This window comes from Abrus precatorius, unplaced genomic scaffold (genome assembly GCF_003935025.1).
Source record: "Abrus precatorius isolate BTA unplaced genomic scaffold, Abrus_2018 Scaffold7, whole genome shotgun sequence".
NCBI classification, from domain to species: domain Eukaryota; kingdom Viridiplantae; phylum Streptophyta; class Magnoliopsida; order Fabales; family Fabaceae; genus Abrus; species Abrus precatorius.
Window position 1 is genome coordinate 31,738,677 of NW_020874417.1, and position 19,709 is coordinate 31,758,385.

The following is a 19,709-nucleotide window of genomic DNA, read 5'->3' on the forward strand; positions in this document are numbered from 1 at the left end:
TTTCAAATTTTAATTTTGTACAATATATTTTTAAATTTTTAAAAATTATGTTTATTTTTTTAATATTTAATATAAAAATATTTATTACTAATAATAAAAATATTCACCATTCTGTTGAATTCATTTTTTATTACAAATTTCATTAGAATTTACTGATATCCGTACAAGTCGCTGGTTGACAAAAATGAAAAAGAAAAAGAAATAGAACCCTAGAACTACACCACCAACTGCACCCGGTCTCTGTGTGTGTGTTACTGTTTTCGTTTTTTAAATATATATTTTTATTAGTTGCTTTTTTTATTACTTACTACGGATTCACTCATTCATTCATTTTCTCTCCATTTCTCCACCGCCGCTCCATCGTATCTCGAATAGCACCCACCATTCCACCGTAAGATTCATTTACGCCTCACTGCACAAGATTATTCCTCTTTTCTCTCTTTGATTCGATCTTTTTCTTCTCCCTCCCTCGCCATATTCCTTTTCATTTCGCAGTTTCTTGACTCCGTAGCGTCGGCGTTTGCGTCAGAAGAGAAAAAGAAAACCCTAATCGGAGATGGGTAGGAAGAAGCCCACGACGAGGGACGAAGAGAACGCGTCGCAGCAAGGCGGTGGGAAATCGAAGAAAAAGGCGCATGTAATAGACGACGATGAGTACTCCATCGGAACCGCAGTCTCCGACGAGCCGCAACCGGAAGAGAAACCTGCTGCAGCCGGTAAGAAGAAGGGTAAAAAAGGTAATGCCAAAGCTAAGAATGATGATGACGATGATGATTTCGTTGTTGATGACGATGATGTGTCAGAAGTTGGGAAGAAGAAGGGCAAAACGAAAAAGGGCGGTGGGAGCAGTGTGTTCAGTGCATCTAGTTTTGGTTTACTTGGTGATGAGGAAGATGGTGGTGATGATGACGATGAGAAATCTGGGTTAACCGGTGAACTGGATGGTGAGGATGAGGATGAGGATGAACCGGTGGTTAGTTTTACGGGTAAGAAGAAACCCTCCAAGGGTTCGAAGAAGGGTGGTGGTAGTTTGTTCACTGCATCGGCTCTTCATGCTATTGATGATGGTGATGATGATGATAAGGGTGGCGAGGAGGAGGATGATCCGGTGGTTAGTTTTTCTGGTAAGAAGAAGCCGTCAAAGGGTTCGAAGAAGGGCGGTGGGAGTTTGTTTTCTGCTGCGGCTTTTGATGCTATTGATGATGATGATGATGGGGATGGTGAGGTGGTGGTCGATGATGGCGGGGATGAGGATGATGATATTGATGAACCGGTTATTGCATTCACCGGGAAGAAGAAGTCTTCGAAAGGAGGCAAGAAGGGTGGTGCTTTGTCTTCGGCTGCTAGTTTTGGTGAGGTTGATGATGGAGAGGAGAATAAGGATGAGAAGGTAGATGGTGGTGATGATGAAGACATTGGACCAATCACGTTCTCTGGTAAGAAAAAGAAGTCGTCAAAGTCTTCGAAAAAGTCTGTTAATTCACTGAGTAAAGGTTTTCCTGATGAGGAAGATGTTTCTGTGCCTGAGTCTGGTAAAGGTGGTGAGGACAAGGATGAGGATGATGTTTCCTTAGTCGCGTTTACTGGTAAAAAGAAATCTTCTAAAAAGAAAAGCGGTAGCAGTGCTACTAAAGGGAGTGGTGAAATTGGGATTGGGAGTGAACATGTAGATGTTGTTGAGTCTGAGCAACCCAGTGTTGCAATCGGTAGTACTGGTACTGAAAATAACAATGTTAATAAGAGTGAAGAGGTCGCTGAAACTTCCAAAAATAAGAAAAAGAATAAGAAGAAGAGTGGAAGAACTGCTCAAGAGGAGGAAGATTTAGACAAGATTCTTGCAGAACTTGGTGAGGGCCCTCCTGCAGCGAAACCTGCAGCTCCTCCACCACAGGAAGATAAAGTTCAGCCCGCTCCTGAAGTAGGTTCTGCTGCTGATGCTTCTGGGGAAAAGGAGGGTGAAGAAGAGGCTGTAGAGTCAGCTGCTGCAAAGAAGAAGAAGAAGAAAAAGGAAAAGGAAAAGGAGAAGAAGGCAGCTGCGGCGGCAGCTGCAGCTGGAACTGAAACTGCCGAAGTTAAAGCTGAGACAATTGAACCAAAGAAGAATGAGTCAAAGACTAAAGCAGCTGACAAGAAAGTGCCAAAGCACGTTAGAGAGATGCAAGAGGCACTGGCTCGAAGAAAGGAGGCTGAAGAAAGGAAGAAAAGAGAAGAGGAGGAGAAGTTAAGGAAGGAAGAAGAGGAGCGACGTAGGCAAGAGGAGGTTGAGAGACAGGCAGAAGAGGCTAGACGTAGAAAGAAGGAAAGAGAAAAGGAGAAACTCCAGAAAAAGAAACAAGAAGGTAAACTATTAACTGGAAAGCAGAAGGAAGAAGCCCGCCGTCGGGAGGCAATGAGGAGGCAAATTCTCAATAACACCGGGGCTGTGACTCTCCCCTCTGGGGAATCTGGTGCTCCGGCCAAAAAACCCATTTATCAGACAAAGAAGTTAAAACCAAACCATCGAAATCAGAATGGTGCTGCTGCTGCTGCTCAGTTAGCTGAAAGTGTTGAAGTGAAGGAGACTACCCCTGATGTGGGTTCAGAGGAACCAGAAATGGTTGAAGTGGATTCGATGCAGGTGGAAGACAAAGTTGAACTTCCTGAAGCTGTTGAAGAGGATGTAGTGGAAGATGATATAGAGGATGAATGGGATGCAAAAAGCTGGGATGATGTTAATCTTAATGCAAAAGGCGCATTTGCGGATGAAGAGGCGGACTCAGAGCCTGAACCTATTGTCAGAAGGGAGACTAAAAATCCCATACCCTCAAATGCCGGTGAGATTTGCGTTTGATTATTTTTTAGCTTGTTACTGCCCCGCATGAAATCTCTCATATTATTGAAACTAACAATCTTGGCGCCACAGAATTCAGGTCCTTATTATGGTACCCTTCCAATAATGAGCATAAAAAAAAAATATCCTATGAATTTATTTTGGTTAATAGAAATAGAAACTAAAGGTACATTGAATTTTAGACCAAGACTTAGTTTTGAATTTTTTTTCTGCCAGAAAAGGGACCAAAATCTTCTTGGGGTATATTAGTAATGTCACATGCTGCCATAAAGTGGTAAATTGTTGAGAGATTCTGCTGATCACAAGAAATGGTGTCAAACCTAGCACTCTAGCAGTGTCATTCATTTTTTCTGGTCTAAATATGACAGTAGTGCACTTTTATTTCCACCTTTGCTTTAGATTTGAAAAAAAAATGCTTTTGTTCTTGGAGATATGGACCCGGTGGGCATGCATGTGACCAAACTAATTCTCTGTCCTTTTATGTGCATGTTCAAGGCCCAATGGTGTTTGATTGACCCAAGTAGGTTCCCTGTAGCATCTGTTTGGCTGTTACTTGTTGTGCATGTATAAGTGCCTGAGGGTTTCAATGGAAGGATTTTGTTATATTTTTTCACCTAATCCCTATTAAATGTTAATCTTTTTTTACCTCCTATGCAACAGGTGCTACTAATAAAACTGTTTCTAAGCCTGTGGCTGAAGAAATTGAAGATAGAAAGCAGGCTAACATTGTGGTTGTGGACTTGAAAAGGGAACAACAGAAGTCTGCTTTGCCAAAGGAACAACCAAAGTCTGTCTTGCCTCCAAAGCCCAATGATGAGAACCTCCGTTCCCCAATTTGCTGTATCATGGGGCATGTAGATACTGGCAAAACCAAGCTTCTGGATTGTATTCGAGGTACAAATGTTCAGGAGGGTGAAGCAGGTGGTATCACACAACAGATTGGTGCAACATACTTTCCTGCTGAGAACATACGTGAAAGAACGAAGGAACTGAAAGCTGATGCGAAGCTGAAAGTTCCTGGTCTACTGGTTATTGATACCCCAGGGCACGAATCATTTACTAACTTGAGGTCTCGTGGTTCAGGTCTATGTGATATTGCAATTTTGGTTGTTGACATTATGCATGGATTAGAGCAACAAACAATAGAATCACTAAATCTATTAAAAATGAGGAATACAGAATTCATTGTTGCCTTGAATAAGGTGAGTATTTATTCCTTGTACTTTATGATTCCTTTTAATAGGTGACACATGTGGCTGTCACAGGGTTCTTGAAACATTGCAGGTTGACAGGCTTTATGGGTGGAAAACTAGTCGCAATTCTCCAATTGTTAAAGCAATGAAGCAGCAGTCTAAGGATGTTCAAAATGAGTTCAATATGAGGCTTACTCAGGTAGCAAAAGATTTTTCTTTTTGTCAGTTTTACTGAATCATTTTTGTTACTGTTTACTGCCCTAATTTTCTTCTGTTTCGTTGCTAGATTATTACTCAATTCAAGGAACAGGGGCTAAATACTGAGTTGTATTATAAAAACAAAGAAATGGGAGAAACTTTCAGCATTGTGCCTACAAGTGCAATAAGGTAATTGTGGTAGCCTTTTAGCTGGAATACTTTGCCATCTCACTCCTGTTTGAAACAAAATAATTTTTTTATTGATAATAGACACAGTGGCTGGTTTTGGAGACCATTAGTTGAGCCTTCACCATTTCTTTTATATGGTGAAAGCTGCCACTGTATCAATCTCTGGTCTGATGAATGACAATGTCTTCTTTTTCTGGCAAAAGTTTAGTGTATGCTGTACAGGATTATGTGTATGAGAATGTGTATCTGATAAAATATTGAATTGTATCTTTTACTAATGCAGCTGGTAATATAAACAATATTACACGTTTTTATTTTATAAGAGCTGAAATTCCAAATAAAGTATTTCGGTAGTTTTAAAGAAGGTTCTTCGAATTTATTTTAGTAGTTTCTTCACTATTAAGAAACATCTTTTATTGTTTCAAACATTTCAGTATATTCCAGAACATTTCAATTTTGGGATGTTTATAAATTGTTAACCTGTCCAAGCAATACTTGAAATTATTCAAAATTTGGTGATTTAGTGGGAGCAGTGGGAGAAGACAGGGTGCGTAATGAAAAGTTGGGGGGACATTTCCATTTATCTTGGATGTCAGCATCGCTAGAAAATTGCCCAAAATTTATTTTAGGGCAGAAACTATCTTTTTCATTGTTGCCTAGAACTGTTGCATAATCTTCATAGTGCTTTTCATGTTGCTGTTGTTGTATTGACTTTTTTAGTATTTGCTATTTCAGTGGCGAAGGAATCCCTGATCTGTTATTGCTATTGGTTCAATGGACCCAAAAAACAATGGCTGAGAAACTTACATACAGTGAAGAAGTCCAGGTTAGGTTTATTTTCACATAATCTAAAAGCTGGTTGAATGCTTTATGATTGTTTAACTGTAGACCTTATTGTTGTTTAATTGTGGCCACCAGTGTACTGTTTTGGAAGTCAAGGTAGTTGAAGGCCATGGAACTACTATTGATGTTGTTTTAGTTAATGGTGTTCTTCATGAAGGAGATCAGATAGTTGTCTGTGGAATGCAGGCAAGCATCTTAAAGTCTCACTGCATCATCTATTAGTATCTGCCCTCCATTCAGACTAATGAAAATTTTATTACAGGGGCCAATTGTTACTTCAATTCGAGCTTTATTGACACCTCATCCAATGAAGGAACTCCGTGTCAAGGTACAGCTATCTCGTTTGCAATTTATTTGTTTATGCTGTTATCGCTTTTGTTACTTGGTAGGAAAATTAGAACCTTGCTACATTACTTTCTAGTATGAATGTAAACAATGGATTGCTTGGTTGGAATTTAATGATTCCATGCTTGAAAGTTTGGTTTTGGAAGGGAAAAAAAATGTTAAGATTTTAATCAGTTCCAGTGATTTTAATGTATTGGATGCTAAACAAAGGATTATGAGATTTTGGCAATATGCTTAATATGGAGGAGATGAGCTAAAAAGCAGAGGGTTGGATTTTTTTTTCCTCATCCATAGGCCAAAAATGGAGTTTTATTGGATTCATAATAATTTATTACTGGTTCAAAACAAAACCGTTGTAAGATATGCATTCCCTTTTAAGGGGCTCTAGTGCTGGAACTTAGCTGACACCCACCCACTCTTGTTGCGGAGTTTGTGGCCAAGGTTGTCAACCTGTTAGGCATACTGAACTAGTAAGCTTGACTCAATAAACTTGTGAGTCAGTGACATTCTTCCAAAGTAATAATATTTAAAACAAGTATCCTACTATCCTAGTACATCAAACATAATTTTATAAAATATCCATAATTATTAATTAACTGAAATGCATCACAAAGCAAACAAAAGTAATAAAGTAAAAAAAATTAGCCTTAAATATCTTCAATCCCAATAAATATGTTCAAATTTAATTTTAGTCCTACAGAGTTTTTGTTGCTTTTGGTCCATAAAAATCTTAAAATATTTTAAGATAGTTCTCGTCATTACTTAGTAGTGATTCGATCTCGTCATTACTTAGTAGTGATGCGATGTGCATCTAATTATGTGATGTTAAAGACCATGTTGAGGTGGCTTTTGTTTACTCTTGTAGTACAATCTTGATTGATAAATTCCATCCAGGCAGAGGGAGTTATACTATATAGTATGTCTTACAAGTCACAACTAAGTAATAATGGTCTAATTTCAGGGAACATATCTTCATCACAAAGAAATCAAAGCTGCAATGGGTATAAAGATCACTGCCCAGGTACTTGGTGATAGTGATCTGACTTCTTTTTATGCCGTTTGTATCCAATATTGTCTTCCTTATGCTTGTGAATTTGTAAAGCTTTGGTTTTATTTTATGCTTTCTTTCAGGGCCTTGAACATGCCATTGCTGGCACTGGTTTATATGTGGTGAAGGCCGAGGATGATTTGGAAGATGTGAAAGAAGCAGCTATGGAAGATATGCGGTCAGTCATGAGCAGGATTGACAGGACTGGTGAGGGGGTTTGCGTACAGGCATCTACCCTTGGCTCCTTGGAAGCATTACTGGAGTTTTTGAAAACTCCTGAAGTGAGTATTCCTGTGAGTGGTATAAGCATAGGCCCTGTACATAAAAAGGATGTAATGAAGGCCAGTGTGATGCTTGAAAAGAAGCGAGAGTATGCTGCTATATTGGCATTTGATGTCAAAGTCACTCAAGAGGCTAGGGAGCTTGCAGATGAATTGGGCGTGAAAATTTTTATTGCTGATATTATTTATCACCTGTTTGATCAATTTAAGGCTTATATTGACAACATTAAAGAGGAGAAAAAGCGAGAAGCTGCTGATGAGGCAGTCTTCCCATGTGTTCTGAAAATTTTACCAAACTGCATTTTCAACAAGAAGGATCCAATTGTTTTGGGAGTTGATATTCTTGAAGGCACTTTGAAGGTATTTTTTTGTTCAGGCATTTGTTTTTTTAATATATCTGCAATGTCATCTGTGAATAACAGTTTTCTCAACATAGGGTGCTTTTTTGCTGGACTAAATCCATTATCCTTCGGTTGAATTTTCATTTTAGGCCTATATTTTACAAAGGAATTAGCAATTATATTTCTTCATCTCTTGGATAAATATAGGCATATTAGGCTGTGGTTGTTTAACTGGTTGGAAAATGGGGAGATGGAAATTTTGGAATGAAAATTACTTCACACTTTTACGATACCAACCAACTGGTGGTGTAATTGAAACTTCTGTATCTTCTCGTTTGTCATTTTCCACCTACTCAAAGAATGATAGCCTTAGTCTGTTGATTGCACTTGGAGGACTTTAAACACTTGTGAAACTTTAGCTTAATTTTGTTTACATATTAAGCAATTGATTTCAATATGGAGTCTATTCTCCACTATTATAATTGTCTATCTTTAGTATGGCACTTTAAACTGGTGGTGTTTTCATACAGACTATTATAAAATTGAATGTAAAACTAGAATATTGTGCCTGACCACCATCTTTAAGCTATTTCATTTATCAGCTGATTCTCTTATATCCATCCTGTATCAAAATATAGTGGAAAGCTAGAATATTTTGCCAGTATTTGTCCCCTTGAATTATGTAAATTCAGTTTTTCTTTTCTGACTCTCCAACATTGCTTCCTTGTTTGGTTTTCATGCCCATGTTTCATCTTCATTGTTATTGTTTGTTCACTTTATATATGTTTGCCCCCTTCACATTATTATTTTTCAGATTGGTCTTGCTGAATCTCATTTCCTGAGCATTTAAGGTTCACCGTGTTTTTTTGGGTTTATGACATAAATTATGGTCTTGTTATCTTGGGAAGTCTATTGTGTGCAGTGCTGAAAAGATAATTGTTTTTATTTCTTTAAATTTGCATCTAATATTATCTACTTGACAGATTGGGACTCCAATTTGTATTCCTTCAAGAGAGTTCATTGATATTGGTCGCATTGCCTCCATTGAGAATAACCATAAACCTGTTGATTATGCAAAGAAGGGGCAGAAAGTAGCCATTAAGGTATGTTCTTTGACTGAAATTAAATCCTTTATAGTGAACATCTCTGAACTCTTAAGATGTCCTCAACGAAATGGAATTTGAAATATGGATTAAAAACCTTCGTGTATTTAACAAGGAAAAAGTTTATACCCTTAGAGGGGGTGTTTGATCAGGGTTTTTGTTTATGTTTTCCAAAATTATTAAGTTGAGAATCTTAGATTCCCAATGTTTGGTATGAATATTTTTTAAAACATACTTAAGAAACTAATGACTTGTTTGTTTCTGTTTTGGTTTTTACTTTTTAAAATTATATTTTAAAACAATTTTAAGAAAATGTTTTTAAGAAGAAAATGAAAATAAAACTTGTTTGTTAGTTAAGTTTAGGGTTGGGTGTTTGATCAGGGTTTTTGTTTATGTTTTCCAAAATTATTAAGTTGAGAATCTTAGATTCCCAATGTTCGGTATGAATATTTTTTAAAACATTCTTAAGAAACTAGTGGCTTTTTTTTTCTGTTTTTGTTTTTACTTTTTAAAATTATATTTTAAATCAATTTTAAGAAAATGTTTTTAAGAAGAAAATGAAAATAAAACTTGTTTGTTAAGTTTAGGGTTGGGTGTTTGATCAGGGTTTTTGTTTTTGTTTTCCAAAATTATTAAGTTGAGAATCTTAGATTCCCAATGTTTGGTATGAATATTTTTTAAAACATTCTTAAGAAACTAGTGGCTTGTTTTTTTCTGTTTTGGTTTTTACTTTTTAAAATTATATTTTAAAACAATTTTAAGAAAATGTTTTTAAGAAGAAAATGAAAATAAAACTTGTTTGTTAGTTAAGTTTTCAAAACTGTTTTTAAGATGAGAAAATAAAAAAACTTAAACCAAAACACCTTAGAGGCTATTTTTGTTTTTTAATTTCAAAAACTGAAAATGAAAAATTATTTTTAAAATAGTTTTGAAAAACTTAGGTTGGCAAACAAGTTTTTATTATTTCTTAGGAATGACTTTTTTAACGATGTTAACAAAATATTTCCAGGGAAGGGGTGGTAATTTAAAATTCTTATTAAAGTAAGAAAGTTTTTGTCATACTTAAGAAACACAATTCCCAGGAATGAAAAGCAATGTTCCTTTAAGTGGCACGATGTTGAAAAGGAAAAAAGATCCTTAATGCATGTTTTAAATTACCTAGTAAACAAAATGTCATGATTTATTTACATGATGATTTACACGTGATCAATAACTAGACATGGCTATTGAGAAAATGGAGAAAGAAAAGTAAAGAGGCAGAAATTGAATGATTTTCTTGTTGCTTTGTGTATTCTTGGTGTCAATCTCACTATGCTTGGATTGGGTTTACAGATTGTTGGCAGCAACCCTGAGGAGCAACAGAAAATGTATGGGAGGCATTTTGAGATTGATGATGAACTTGTAAGCCATATTTCGCGGAGATCTATTGATATACTCAAAACTAATTATCGGGTAAGTTTATAACAATATGCATTATGAGCAACATGTATCTAGTGCTCTGGATATGGTTGAAAATGTTTCTAAGTTACACTATTAATTGATATAGGATGATCTGACTATGGATGAATGGAGGCTTGTTGTGAAATTGAAGAATCTTTTCAAGATACAATGAGGAGAGTTGATGTGGGGCGCTCGAGTATCATTTCAATAAAAACAAGGTTTCAGTGAGGTGTTTGGTTTTATACAAAACTTTGAAGAAATTGTGTGAGGATGCCATTCGATCCACCATGTAGAGCAATCAAAATGATGCAATGATTCAGATAGATGGTGCTGTATGTCATCGAGAGGCAAGGTAACTCCAATGCTCTGTCAGCTGGGAAGCTCAGGACTCTATAAAGGGTGCGAACAGGGAAACTGACAAGGTCCAAATTTTGTGAATTACTACCATATTAGATATACACGTGTGGTATACATGGAAGCAAATAAGAGTTCGAATTTGCATTTCAGTGAGGAAAAGCAAATTTTTACGGGAGAATCTATTGTTTTGACGAAAAAAATTGTTCACTTTTGGTTTGGGGGTACCCATTTTGTACAAGTTTTTTCCATTTTTAGCTGAGGCACTTTAATTTTCGCGAGTTATGTATCCTTTTGTTGTTTTCTACCAGGCAGTAGGTTACGGAAACCGGCAAGTACTGGCAAGGGTTCATCTGAGCCACATGGAGCCTGAAATCTATGAATTGAATATTTTAGCATATGCAGCTCCTTATCCATAACTCCACTCTATCATCTGCCTATTTATGTCTATTGAAGTTGCCTAATTCCCATGGCTTTAATCAGATAAATTATAGATGAATGTTAACATCTCTAAAATATTAATCAAAACATTAAAAATAATTTTTTTAAATTTACTAATTAAATTTTACCTTAATTTTTAAAACAGTCACAATAACATTCATTATTTACCTTTAAAAATGCAATGTTGGTTGATCAAATAATTCATTTCATACTAAGAGAGATTTTATTAGAAGAGATAAAATTGATTGTAGTATTATTATATGGGTGTTAGGTGTTACTACTATATTGTTTTGCCTTTCAAAGTTATTACATTTTTCAATTTTATTGTCATGTCCATCTATATTTATCTGGTCAAAGATGAACATACACACACATTAACTATATTTAGATATAGTTTCACTAGATTAATAAAGACTCCACTCCATTTGTGATTATTTAATGAAAGATGGTCAAATCAATTTCAAATTGAAGTAAAAATGCATTATTTATTGATTAAATAATTCATTTCAAACTAAATTGTTAAATGAATGTTTCAAAAAGGATTTTATATTAGATGAGGTAAAATTCATATCGGTAATATTTATATTTTTAAAGAATTAGTCTTTAGCTGTCCATTAAAAAATAATGTTTATTGTTAGAAAGACAAAAAAAAATAAATATTTTATAAAATATAAAATTTATAAGTATTTTATTGTATTATTTTATTTTTGTTATATATTTTTAAAATATTAATAAATATTAAAATTTGGATAACATGTATAAAAATGTTTAAATTATGTAAAATTTAATATACATAATACTAAAAAATATGAGATGATTTAATAGTTAAATTAGTTAATTTTATATTATATAATAAATTATTAAGTAATATAAATGTTATATCAACTGATTATTTTCAATATTTCTCTTTAATGCATATATGTACATACACACACATATATATATATATATATATATATATATATATATATATATTCTTTTTATATATCAATATTGAATTTATGCTGAGAAAAAAAAAGGTACCTCCGCTCTTACATGCTCTTACAAATGAAGTTTTTGTTTAAATACTTGAGGGCATAGTTACATTGTTGTCCATGCTCAAATCTAATACAATGATCATTCTTTGGGAAGGGGTTGATTCCTGCTCTATACATTCACTTTCCATAAGATGTTAATCTCATTTGAGATCATTCAAAGATGGGGGAATTGGATCATAATAACTGGAAAGTTTTCTAAACAGGCCTCCAAGAGTCCCCATACTTGGAAATTTCAAAATTCTTAAATTAGAATTATCATAATAATAATTATTAATTATTTTTAGAATAATATTTTAATTTATTTCAACGGAGGATCCACGTGATGAAAGCTCACACAAAGCTGATTTAGAAGATAAGTAGAAAATGAAATGAAAGAGACAAATTTTAATGACTGCCTGAGGAAAATTAGTTAAAAATTAAAATAAAGAATCATTTAATGTAAATTAAATATTTAAGAACCCGAGTATCTTTAAAATGATTAAAATGTATTTAATCTATCATATTAAATATGTTTTATTTCACTAACAATTGTTTTTAAAACCATTAATTAACATTTATATAAGAATTATTACGTATTTTTAACAAAATTAAATTTAAATAGACAGATAAAAAAATATATATTAAACTGAATTATAATTTACTATATTAACAAAATTGTTTAATTTCTATAATAATAATTATAAAAATTATAATTAGTTTACAATATAAAAAAATTTATTACGGACGATGTATCAAAATTAAATTCATACTTAATAATGAATTAATAGTTGAAAAATTAAAAAATATAAATAAACAAACATATTAATTCATAACATCTCTTTATCTATTTACTTTGTACATGATACACTCAGCAAAAATATATATTCCACTCGCCAAAAAAAAAATACATGATACAATCTAAATTTTTACAAAGAACGAATCAAACCATTTATATTAGACTAAAAGTTAAGAAAATACAAGTATTAAGTGAATTTATGTCACAATTTTGGAAAGGTCTAACGACCAAGAGAATAATAATTATCTAAGAGAGGAAAAATTTATAGCAGATAATAATTTTTTTGATTCTGATAGGTTTATATATATAAGAACTGGAAAAACTAATAAATAAGATTAAAGATGTCAATGCAATTCAAAAGCAACAGAAATTTGATCATACAAATCAACACATATATAAAAATTGTGAAAACAAAGAACACGAAAACAATGAAGCAGAAAAAAAAAATACAAGAATGGGGAAAACAAAGAACTAACATATAAGTAAAATCGCGAAAGAAAAAACACACACACAAAAGGATATAACATAAAGATTAAAGATATATTAGAAATCTGACTAAAATATTTTTCTCGATGACAAGTGATATAAACCCATAAGATATTTAACTTTTAAATCTTTTTATAAATTCAATATACTTGCATAAAGAACTTCTAAAATAGATTTAAAAATAAAAATCATGACCAGTACGATACTTAAGAAAAACAAGAACCTTGGTAGAAAGAATGGATGATGTATCAATTATAAACAATAAAAAACTCAAGTACAAGTTGAACCTCGCAAAAATGTAGCTTTTTTTTTTTTTTTTAAATGTTATTCCTATAATTGATAGTTGCATTTGGTTAAGCAAAACATTCATATGTTGGTTTGAGTGTAAATCATTAAATTACAGTTTTTAATCTTAAAATTTATACAGATGATATAATGTTTCGAAGGATTTTTATTTTAATATTTTATCGTATCTTAAAAAATTAATCTCTTAAAAATAATGAAATGAGTTTGACACCTCGACCAGCTTATTTAACCCACCTTATAGGTGGATTGAGTTAGGTGACACAAAATCGTCAATATACTTAATACCTTAACCTATATTGTTTAGTGCACAAAAGTGCAAGCAAAAAATAAATTCAATGTAAGTTTCTTTGATGGACTTAAAAAAATAATTTAAATATTCTTATATAAGTTTATCTTTATCCTAACTCATTTTCTATGGGCTAATAGTGGGGTAGGGTAAACTGATTGCATTTTACCACCCTATTCTCATATATTAATCAAGAGGATACTTTAAAAATCCAATAAGAAATATGATTTTTTTTTTATTTAAAAAGATTCAAATAACAAGCAATCTCTAATCTCATGTTTTATTTTTCCTTATTAAGCAATTGATACAAATGATTTTTATCCTCTTTTCTGTAGTGTAGTGTTCTCAATTCATATCTTTATATAGTTCATGTGTTCAGAAATAACATGTTTTCCGCTGAAGGGGAGCTCTTACAAAGTTCTGATCATTGTATTGTATCTCTCCACTCACTTCATCAGCGAAAAACTCCTAGGTTTTTTCATAAATAAAATTACATCACACGTATAAAAAGGCTCTGATAGACCTTACTTCTTTTAATGCTTTTTACCAATCCAACTTTGTTCTATATTCACGTCTCACCTCATCATTTCTTGTGAAAAGCAAAAGTGAGGGGACTCTGAAGGAGAGGTAACAAAAGCACTTAAATAGAGTTTACTTAATTAACATAATATCCTGTTAGCAAAACGATCACGTAGCTAAAGAGCACTTGACCCAATCAACTTGGTTAGCCCAAAAGTTATAGCCATGGCTAGCCAACCCCCAACCAAGACCCTCACACAAGACCTCAATGCTGGAGCCTTACCCAAAACTGCTCCTAACCAACCAAAGACCAGAAGAGCAAAACTCACTGCTCCCAAAACCACTCCTAATCTCACCTTATAATCCCTTATAAAAGAGGCTGCAAGTAAGGGAACCATTGCACCAACTGAAAATGCTAAAGCTGATGCTGCTGCTGCTTGCAAAGGGTTTGGCAAACTCTCTTTCTCTTTGTTATCGTCCTCTTCTCTATGTCTCTCATTGCCCCTTTCTTTGTCTCTTTTCAGTTGAGCAACTTCTATGTCTAACTGTGAGTACACAGACACAAATTCTCCTATGGCCATGCTACAAGCACCTGCCACTAGCCCTGCAAACCCTGTTAGGATCATGACTTTAATGTCTTGCTTCACTGCTCCCACACCCATCATTAGAGATGCTGTGGAGACTAACCCATCGTTGGCTCCTAAAACAGCAGCACGTAGCCATTGAGATCTTTTTGAGTAATCGAAGTCCTTGGTTTCAACCTCTAGTGTTGCTTGTTGCTCAAGGTCACTGTTTTGATGGAGAAATTTGGTTTGGCTGTTGAGGGATGAATGATCAGATGCCATGAAAAAAAGGTGTACACTTGAGGAGGAGCTACGTAATGAAGAATGGTGAATCAAAGGTATGGAGAAAAGTGTGGAGGACACACTCTAACAAAGATGGGTATTTATGGATGAAAATTGCCTATACTGGAGGCAAAGGTGGGACAAGCCCACTAATTAAAAGACAAATTTTATATTCACCAAATGCATACGGAAATATATGTATAGGATGTTCAACAAATTAATTTTACACTATTTATTAAAGAGTGTATGAAAAAGAGGGGAATAATTGAGGGATGAACTCCAATGGTGACATAGGGAAAATGATGTTATGGGTCAAACAATATAACTTTTTCTTTTGGGTCAAATATAAAATGTACTTTTGAATGTGTAATCTAGCTGTGTGTGTTTTTGCAAATTATTGAGACTTTGGCCTTTTAAATAATTTCATAAGACTTAATCAGTGGACATGATAAAATTACGTGCAAGAGAAGTTGTTGGTTAGTTGGTTGGTTTATACTTAATTTGTGTACAATCTACACTAATCCCACCATAATTTATGTTGTTGTAACTTGGGGTTGTGAAATTTGTTAGAGGAAAAAACTGATAAACAAAACATTAAAGTAGTGAAATGCTTTTGGTGTCTCACATGCCGTGATGACTTAAGTGACTTAAGTGACACCCACAGTATACTCAGCAAACAATACTAATCGAGTTGAAGAAAAATATTCATGAAAATGTAATATCACTTTTTTTTGTTACCAAAAGGAAGAGAACCCCTTTCACAGAGTTTCCAAAATCATACCTGTTGATCAGATAAAATGCTTCTCCAACAAATATAGTATTTTAGAATTTAGTTTAGATAATTGAAACATAGAAACAATAGAATTTATGATAAGGAGAGCGACCCCGAAACAAAGTAAATTATAGTAGTTTGTCACGATGTACATAGAGACCATCATATATAGAATTATAGATAATCTATTCATAAAATTAAAGCAATCAAAATGGGATGTACACTCTGTAAGAAAGTTATACCTGACCAGAAGTTCATGTTTATGACATGACTCAGACAAAGGACAAAACGTAAAGATAACCAAATGAAATTGCTTTTTTCTTACACGGGAAAAGAAAAGGGAAAAAGCATATCATTGAGGCATCTTTTTCCCCAAGTTATAATACTGGGTCTAGTATCACAAGCGTTTCGTACTACATTGGGAAACTGATGAAAGTTATATATTATATATGTGCATCAAAGTTATATCAATTCTTGCTTCAAGTAGTTTCTATGTAGTTAGTATCAAAAAGCAACGGTCATTTTCTTCGTTTTAGTCGTAAGGATCGGTGAGAGATGTGAGTCGCTGGCAACTCTAATCACCAGAATTTGTAAGCTAACATGATAGAGGAAATATTATACTTTAAATATGGTGTATTATTTTATATATACATCAGACATATATAATAAGAATAGTTTTTAATTTAAGAATGTAAGAATTATACATATGAATTATATAATTATATACAGATTATTAAAGTTTAAAAATATATAATTTGTTTTTACATGATTACTTAAATTTTATGTGTATTTACCTTTTAATCTTGTTATTTGTATGAATTATATAATTATATACAGATTATTAAAATTTAAAAATATATAATTTGTTTTTACATGATTACTTAAATTTTATGTGTATTTACCTTTTAATCTTGTTAATATTCAAATAAATTTAATAATTGATATTTATTATCTTTTGACTCTCAAAAATAAAGTGTTTTCACTTTAATTCTCTCTCCATACATAGAGAATTGATTCAATTCTGCAGAGATAAAGTATCACGTACGTTGAAACTACGCTCGGACCAATCATCCCTATGCAAAAGTATGGTGTTAAAAGCTGGTGAAAAATAAGTAAGAACATCGATGTGGGCAAAGTAATCCATGTTTGAGCAGAGCAGGCGAATTTTCCAATTAAAATCATACTAAAACGTCAAATATGAAAGTGGGGAAAATCTGAATGCTGATGTTATTGTAGCTTAGGTTATAAGGGAATGTGAGACATGTTAATCAGATAAATTTATCATCGATGACATTTCATTTGTTAGACTGGCAACAAGTTAAAAATGAAGCTCAAACCATGCACGCATATAATATCTGAAATTCACCTAAAAAAATCTGAAATTTACGAATATAGTAGGTCAGAAAATTACAGTTAACACTATTGGTCCTAGCTTAAGAAAATATCTGCAGTCCATGGAATGAAAGAATTCCAACGAAAACTATAAATTGAAAACAAAACACAGTTAAAAGATAAGATATATTCTCCTCCAATTCGGGCAATGATAACATATAATAGTGCATTTATAATATATTTAAAAAAAATATTAGCAACATATTTTTTTAACACATTCTTAATCATTGATTAAAATTTATTAAAAATTAAAAAAATCATATAAGACTAACTGTTTTATATTAAATAATGTTTTACTAATATTCTTGTGACAACTATAACTGTACAAAAAGATTTAGTCTTTTCTGAAGTTATCAACGATAAATTGAGGACCCAAAATTTTTACATCATACTAGTAAAATATATAGTTTTCGAAAAGGGTTTAATTAAATTTCGAATTGCTAAAGCAATTGCAATTGTTATACTGGGAATATGGGGTTACTTACTCCATTTCATTCTTGTTTTGATCTAAAATAATAGCATTGGATCACGTTTGTCTGCAATCTCAGCAATCGCAACCAAATATTTACCATATTGAAATTGATGGGAAATTGAAACCCATTGCAGATCTTGTAATCAAATCTAGTCAAACTGATGTGTCGCATAATGAAACCAAGTATTGGGTTTTATCAGCGTAACATTATGCTTATTGTTCACAAAGCACTTGAACAAGTGGCAGCCAACTTCATTTACAAGAAATGAGTTCTTAGTATAAAACATATTTTCATGAGCTTAATTATATAGCAATAATTCCCTATGTTGCTTAGCAATATTTCGAAAGTGATCAATGAGTACCCATATATTTACTTTAATGTGTTTATCAAATATTTATTCTTTTAAAAATAATTCTCAAGAAATATTTTAACATTATGAAAAGTGAGGAAGAGAAATTATTGATGTAGCATATTATTGAGACACACACTCAAAGAAATCTTGCTAGGTAAGTACACAAGTGAATTTTCTACCCAATACTCATACATTGAGAACTTGATTAATCACCAGGTTTAATTATTATCATTACTCATCATAATCTAACTTGAGAAGCATAGGTAAATGTAGAATGAAAAGGCTCAGGAGCAAAGGAAGAATGGATTGCTGAAGAGGAAAGCACTAAGTGCTGTGATAAAAAGGAAGTGTAGTGAATTGGATAATTTATATAATGGAACAGAGTGTACATCCTACTCGAAGACCACCATTTTGAATTATTTCGTCCAATAGAGACAGAAACCAGAGTCTACATTGTTTTGCACTCCAACAACGTACTTGCATTATCTGGGTCACCAACTTGGTTCATGGATGAGGGGGAAAAATCAACAAGGTCCACAACCCTTTGTCTCATTAAAGCCCAATACACTAAAGTGAGTCCTAGAAATAAAGGTGGGTTGTACTTAAATAGTGACATCCATTAACAAATGGCGTGGTTGAGTTGATTTCCTGTCAAAGATCATAGAGGGAAGAAATTTGGTTGATTATCATGATTTGTTGTTTTCCTATTCTCTATAGCTTTATTTGTGTATTTCATTGCTGTAGTTTGGAGTATATCAGTATTAACAAACAGTTCTTCAAAATATTCTTGGTTTTGTTTTGCATGCAGAACGATTTCTATTAAATCAAGCAATTAAGATATTAAAGAAGATCAGAAGCTAGTGAAAATTCTCCAATATGTTGGCCATTGTGATTTTCTTCTTTCGAGCCATTTTACATTATGCTTATTTTCTTTCGCGGAAAAAACACAACTAGTATAATTTTCATCATGATTTTGTTTTCAAGTATACGAAGCTACAACGTAAAGACCCCATCAAAATCCATGTTAACTTTAATAAAGCCTAAAGCTTTATCAAAAGAAGTATATCAATATAATCCTATATCTTATTAGCTGTAATGTTTAATTTATGAATAGAGTTTAATTTATTTTGCTATGTAATGTTTAACTCTTACAGGTATTTATTGAAAAATTTATTCAAATTAACCTATATCTTATTAGCTGAAAGAAACTATCCGAAAATATTTAATAATCCTATCGTGTTCCAACTATTTTTAAAGGTGGATAAAACTAAAGGAGTAAAGGTAAATTAATTAAAGACAATGTGCATGTGGGTCAAGCTCAAATGAAGAGAACGTGATGGCAAAAGATGGTAGTTATGTAAATTTCAAAATGCTATAATTTGTAAATGCTAATCGGATCTCTCTTTCGACATTTGTTTCACTAAATTATCATTCATCTAAAGTTTGAGATTCCTTTTCCTTTCTTAGTAGTAGCCGAAAAAAAATAATTAGATGCAGACGTGCATGAAACACTACGTAACATTTTTGAATCAGAAAGAAAAGTTATTGAATTTTCAAGATCGTTGCCCTAAGGACAACATCGATGCCTTTAAATAGCCCATACCACATCTTCTATTTTTGAGTGTTCAAAGGAATTCATCAACATCTTCAAGAATGGAGCTGTAATTGTCAAACTCTTTTAAAAGAATCAAAAGTTAGATAAGAAAAGCTCACAACGAAAAAAGTTAAAGAGGATATGATAGTGAGAGATGAAACTTCCCTAGATCTATTTAAAAAAGAAAACAAAAACATTTGTTTTATAAACTTGCACCACTTATTGGTATGAAAAAAGTATTTTCATGATCAAATTACAAAAGAAAT

At 32.8% G+C, this 19,709-nt stretch overlaps 2 protein-coding genes across 5 annotated transcripts; one reads left to right on the forward strand and one right to left on the reverse strand.

Annotated features, from left to right (window-relative positions):
• Positions 1-302: 302 nt before the first annotated feature.
• Positions 303-10,018, forward strand: LOC113872731 (eukaryotic translation initiation factor 5B). 4 transcript variants are annotated; one of them, XM_027510514.1, is made up of 15 exons: positions 305-817; positions 959-1,228; positions 1,382-1,622; positions 1,671-2,813; positions 3,491-4,032; positions 4,115-4,222; positions 4,310-4,410; positions 5,146-5,236; positions 5,329-5,439; positions 5,516-5,581; positions 6,560-6,619; positions 6,730-7,287; positions 8,252-8,371; positions 9,704-9,823; positions 9,918-10,018. In XM_027510514.1, exons 1-15 carry the CDS (start codon positions 557-559, stop codon positions 9,981-9,983), a joined length of 3,858 nt encoding a protein of 1,285 aa, XP_027366315.1. In that variant the 5' UTR covers positions 305-556; the 3' UTR covers positions 9,984-10,018. The 4 variants fall into 4 exon arrangements, with proteins under 4 accessions (XP_027366312.1, XP_027366315.1, XP_027366314.1 ...); XM_027510511.1 differs by having other exon boundaries at positions 303-391; positions 496-2,813; XM_027510513.1 differs by having other exon boundaries at positions 305-1,220; positions 1,371-2,813.
• A 4,173-nt stretch (positions 10,019-14,191) lies between these two features.
• LOC113873377 (vacuolar iron transporter homolog 1-like) lies at positions 14,192-14,860 on the reverse strand. The gene has a single exon (XM_027511475.1). The coding sequence runs from the start codon at positions 14,858-14,860 to the stop codon at positions 14,192-14,194; it is 669 nt and encodes a 222-aa protein (XP_027367276.1).
• Positions 14,861-19,709: the final 4,849 nt, after the last annotated feature.

Coding starts and splice junctions, on each gene's coding strand:
- LOC113872731 (XM_027510511.1), top strand. CDS start 557: ATGGGTAGGAAGAAGCCCACGACGAGGGACGAAGAGAACGCGTCGCAG. Junction 5,440..5,515: donor TAGTTGTCTGTGGAATGCAG/GCAAGCATCTTA, acceptor ATTTTATTACAG/GGGCCAATTGTTACTTCAAT. Junction 5,582..6,559: donor TGAAGGAACTCCGTGTCAAG/GTACAGCTATCT, acceptor GTCTAATTTCAG/GGAACATATCTTCATCACAA.
- LOC113873377 (XM_027511475.1), bottom strand. CDS start 14,860: ATGGCATCTGATCATTCATCCCTCAACAGCCAAACCAAATTTCTCCAT.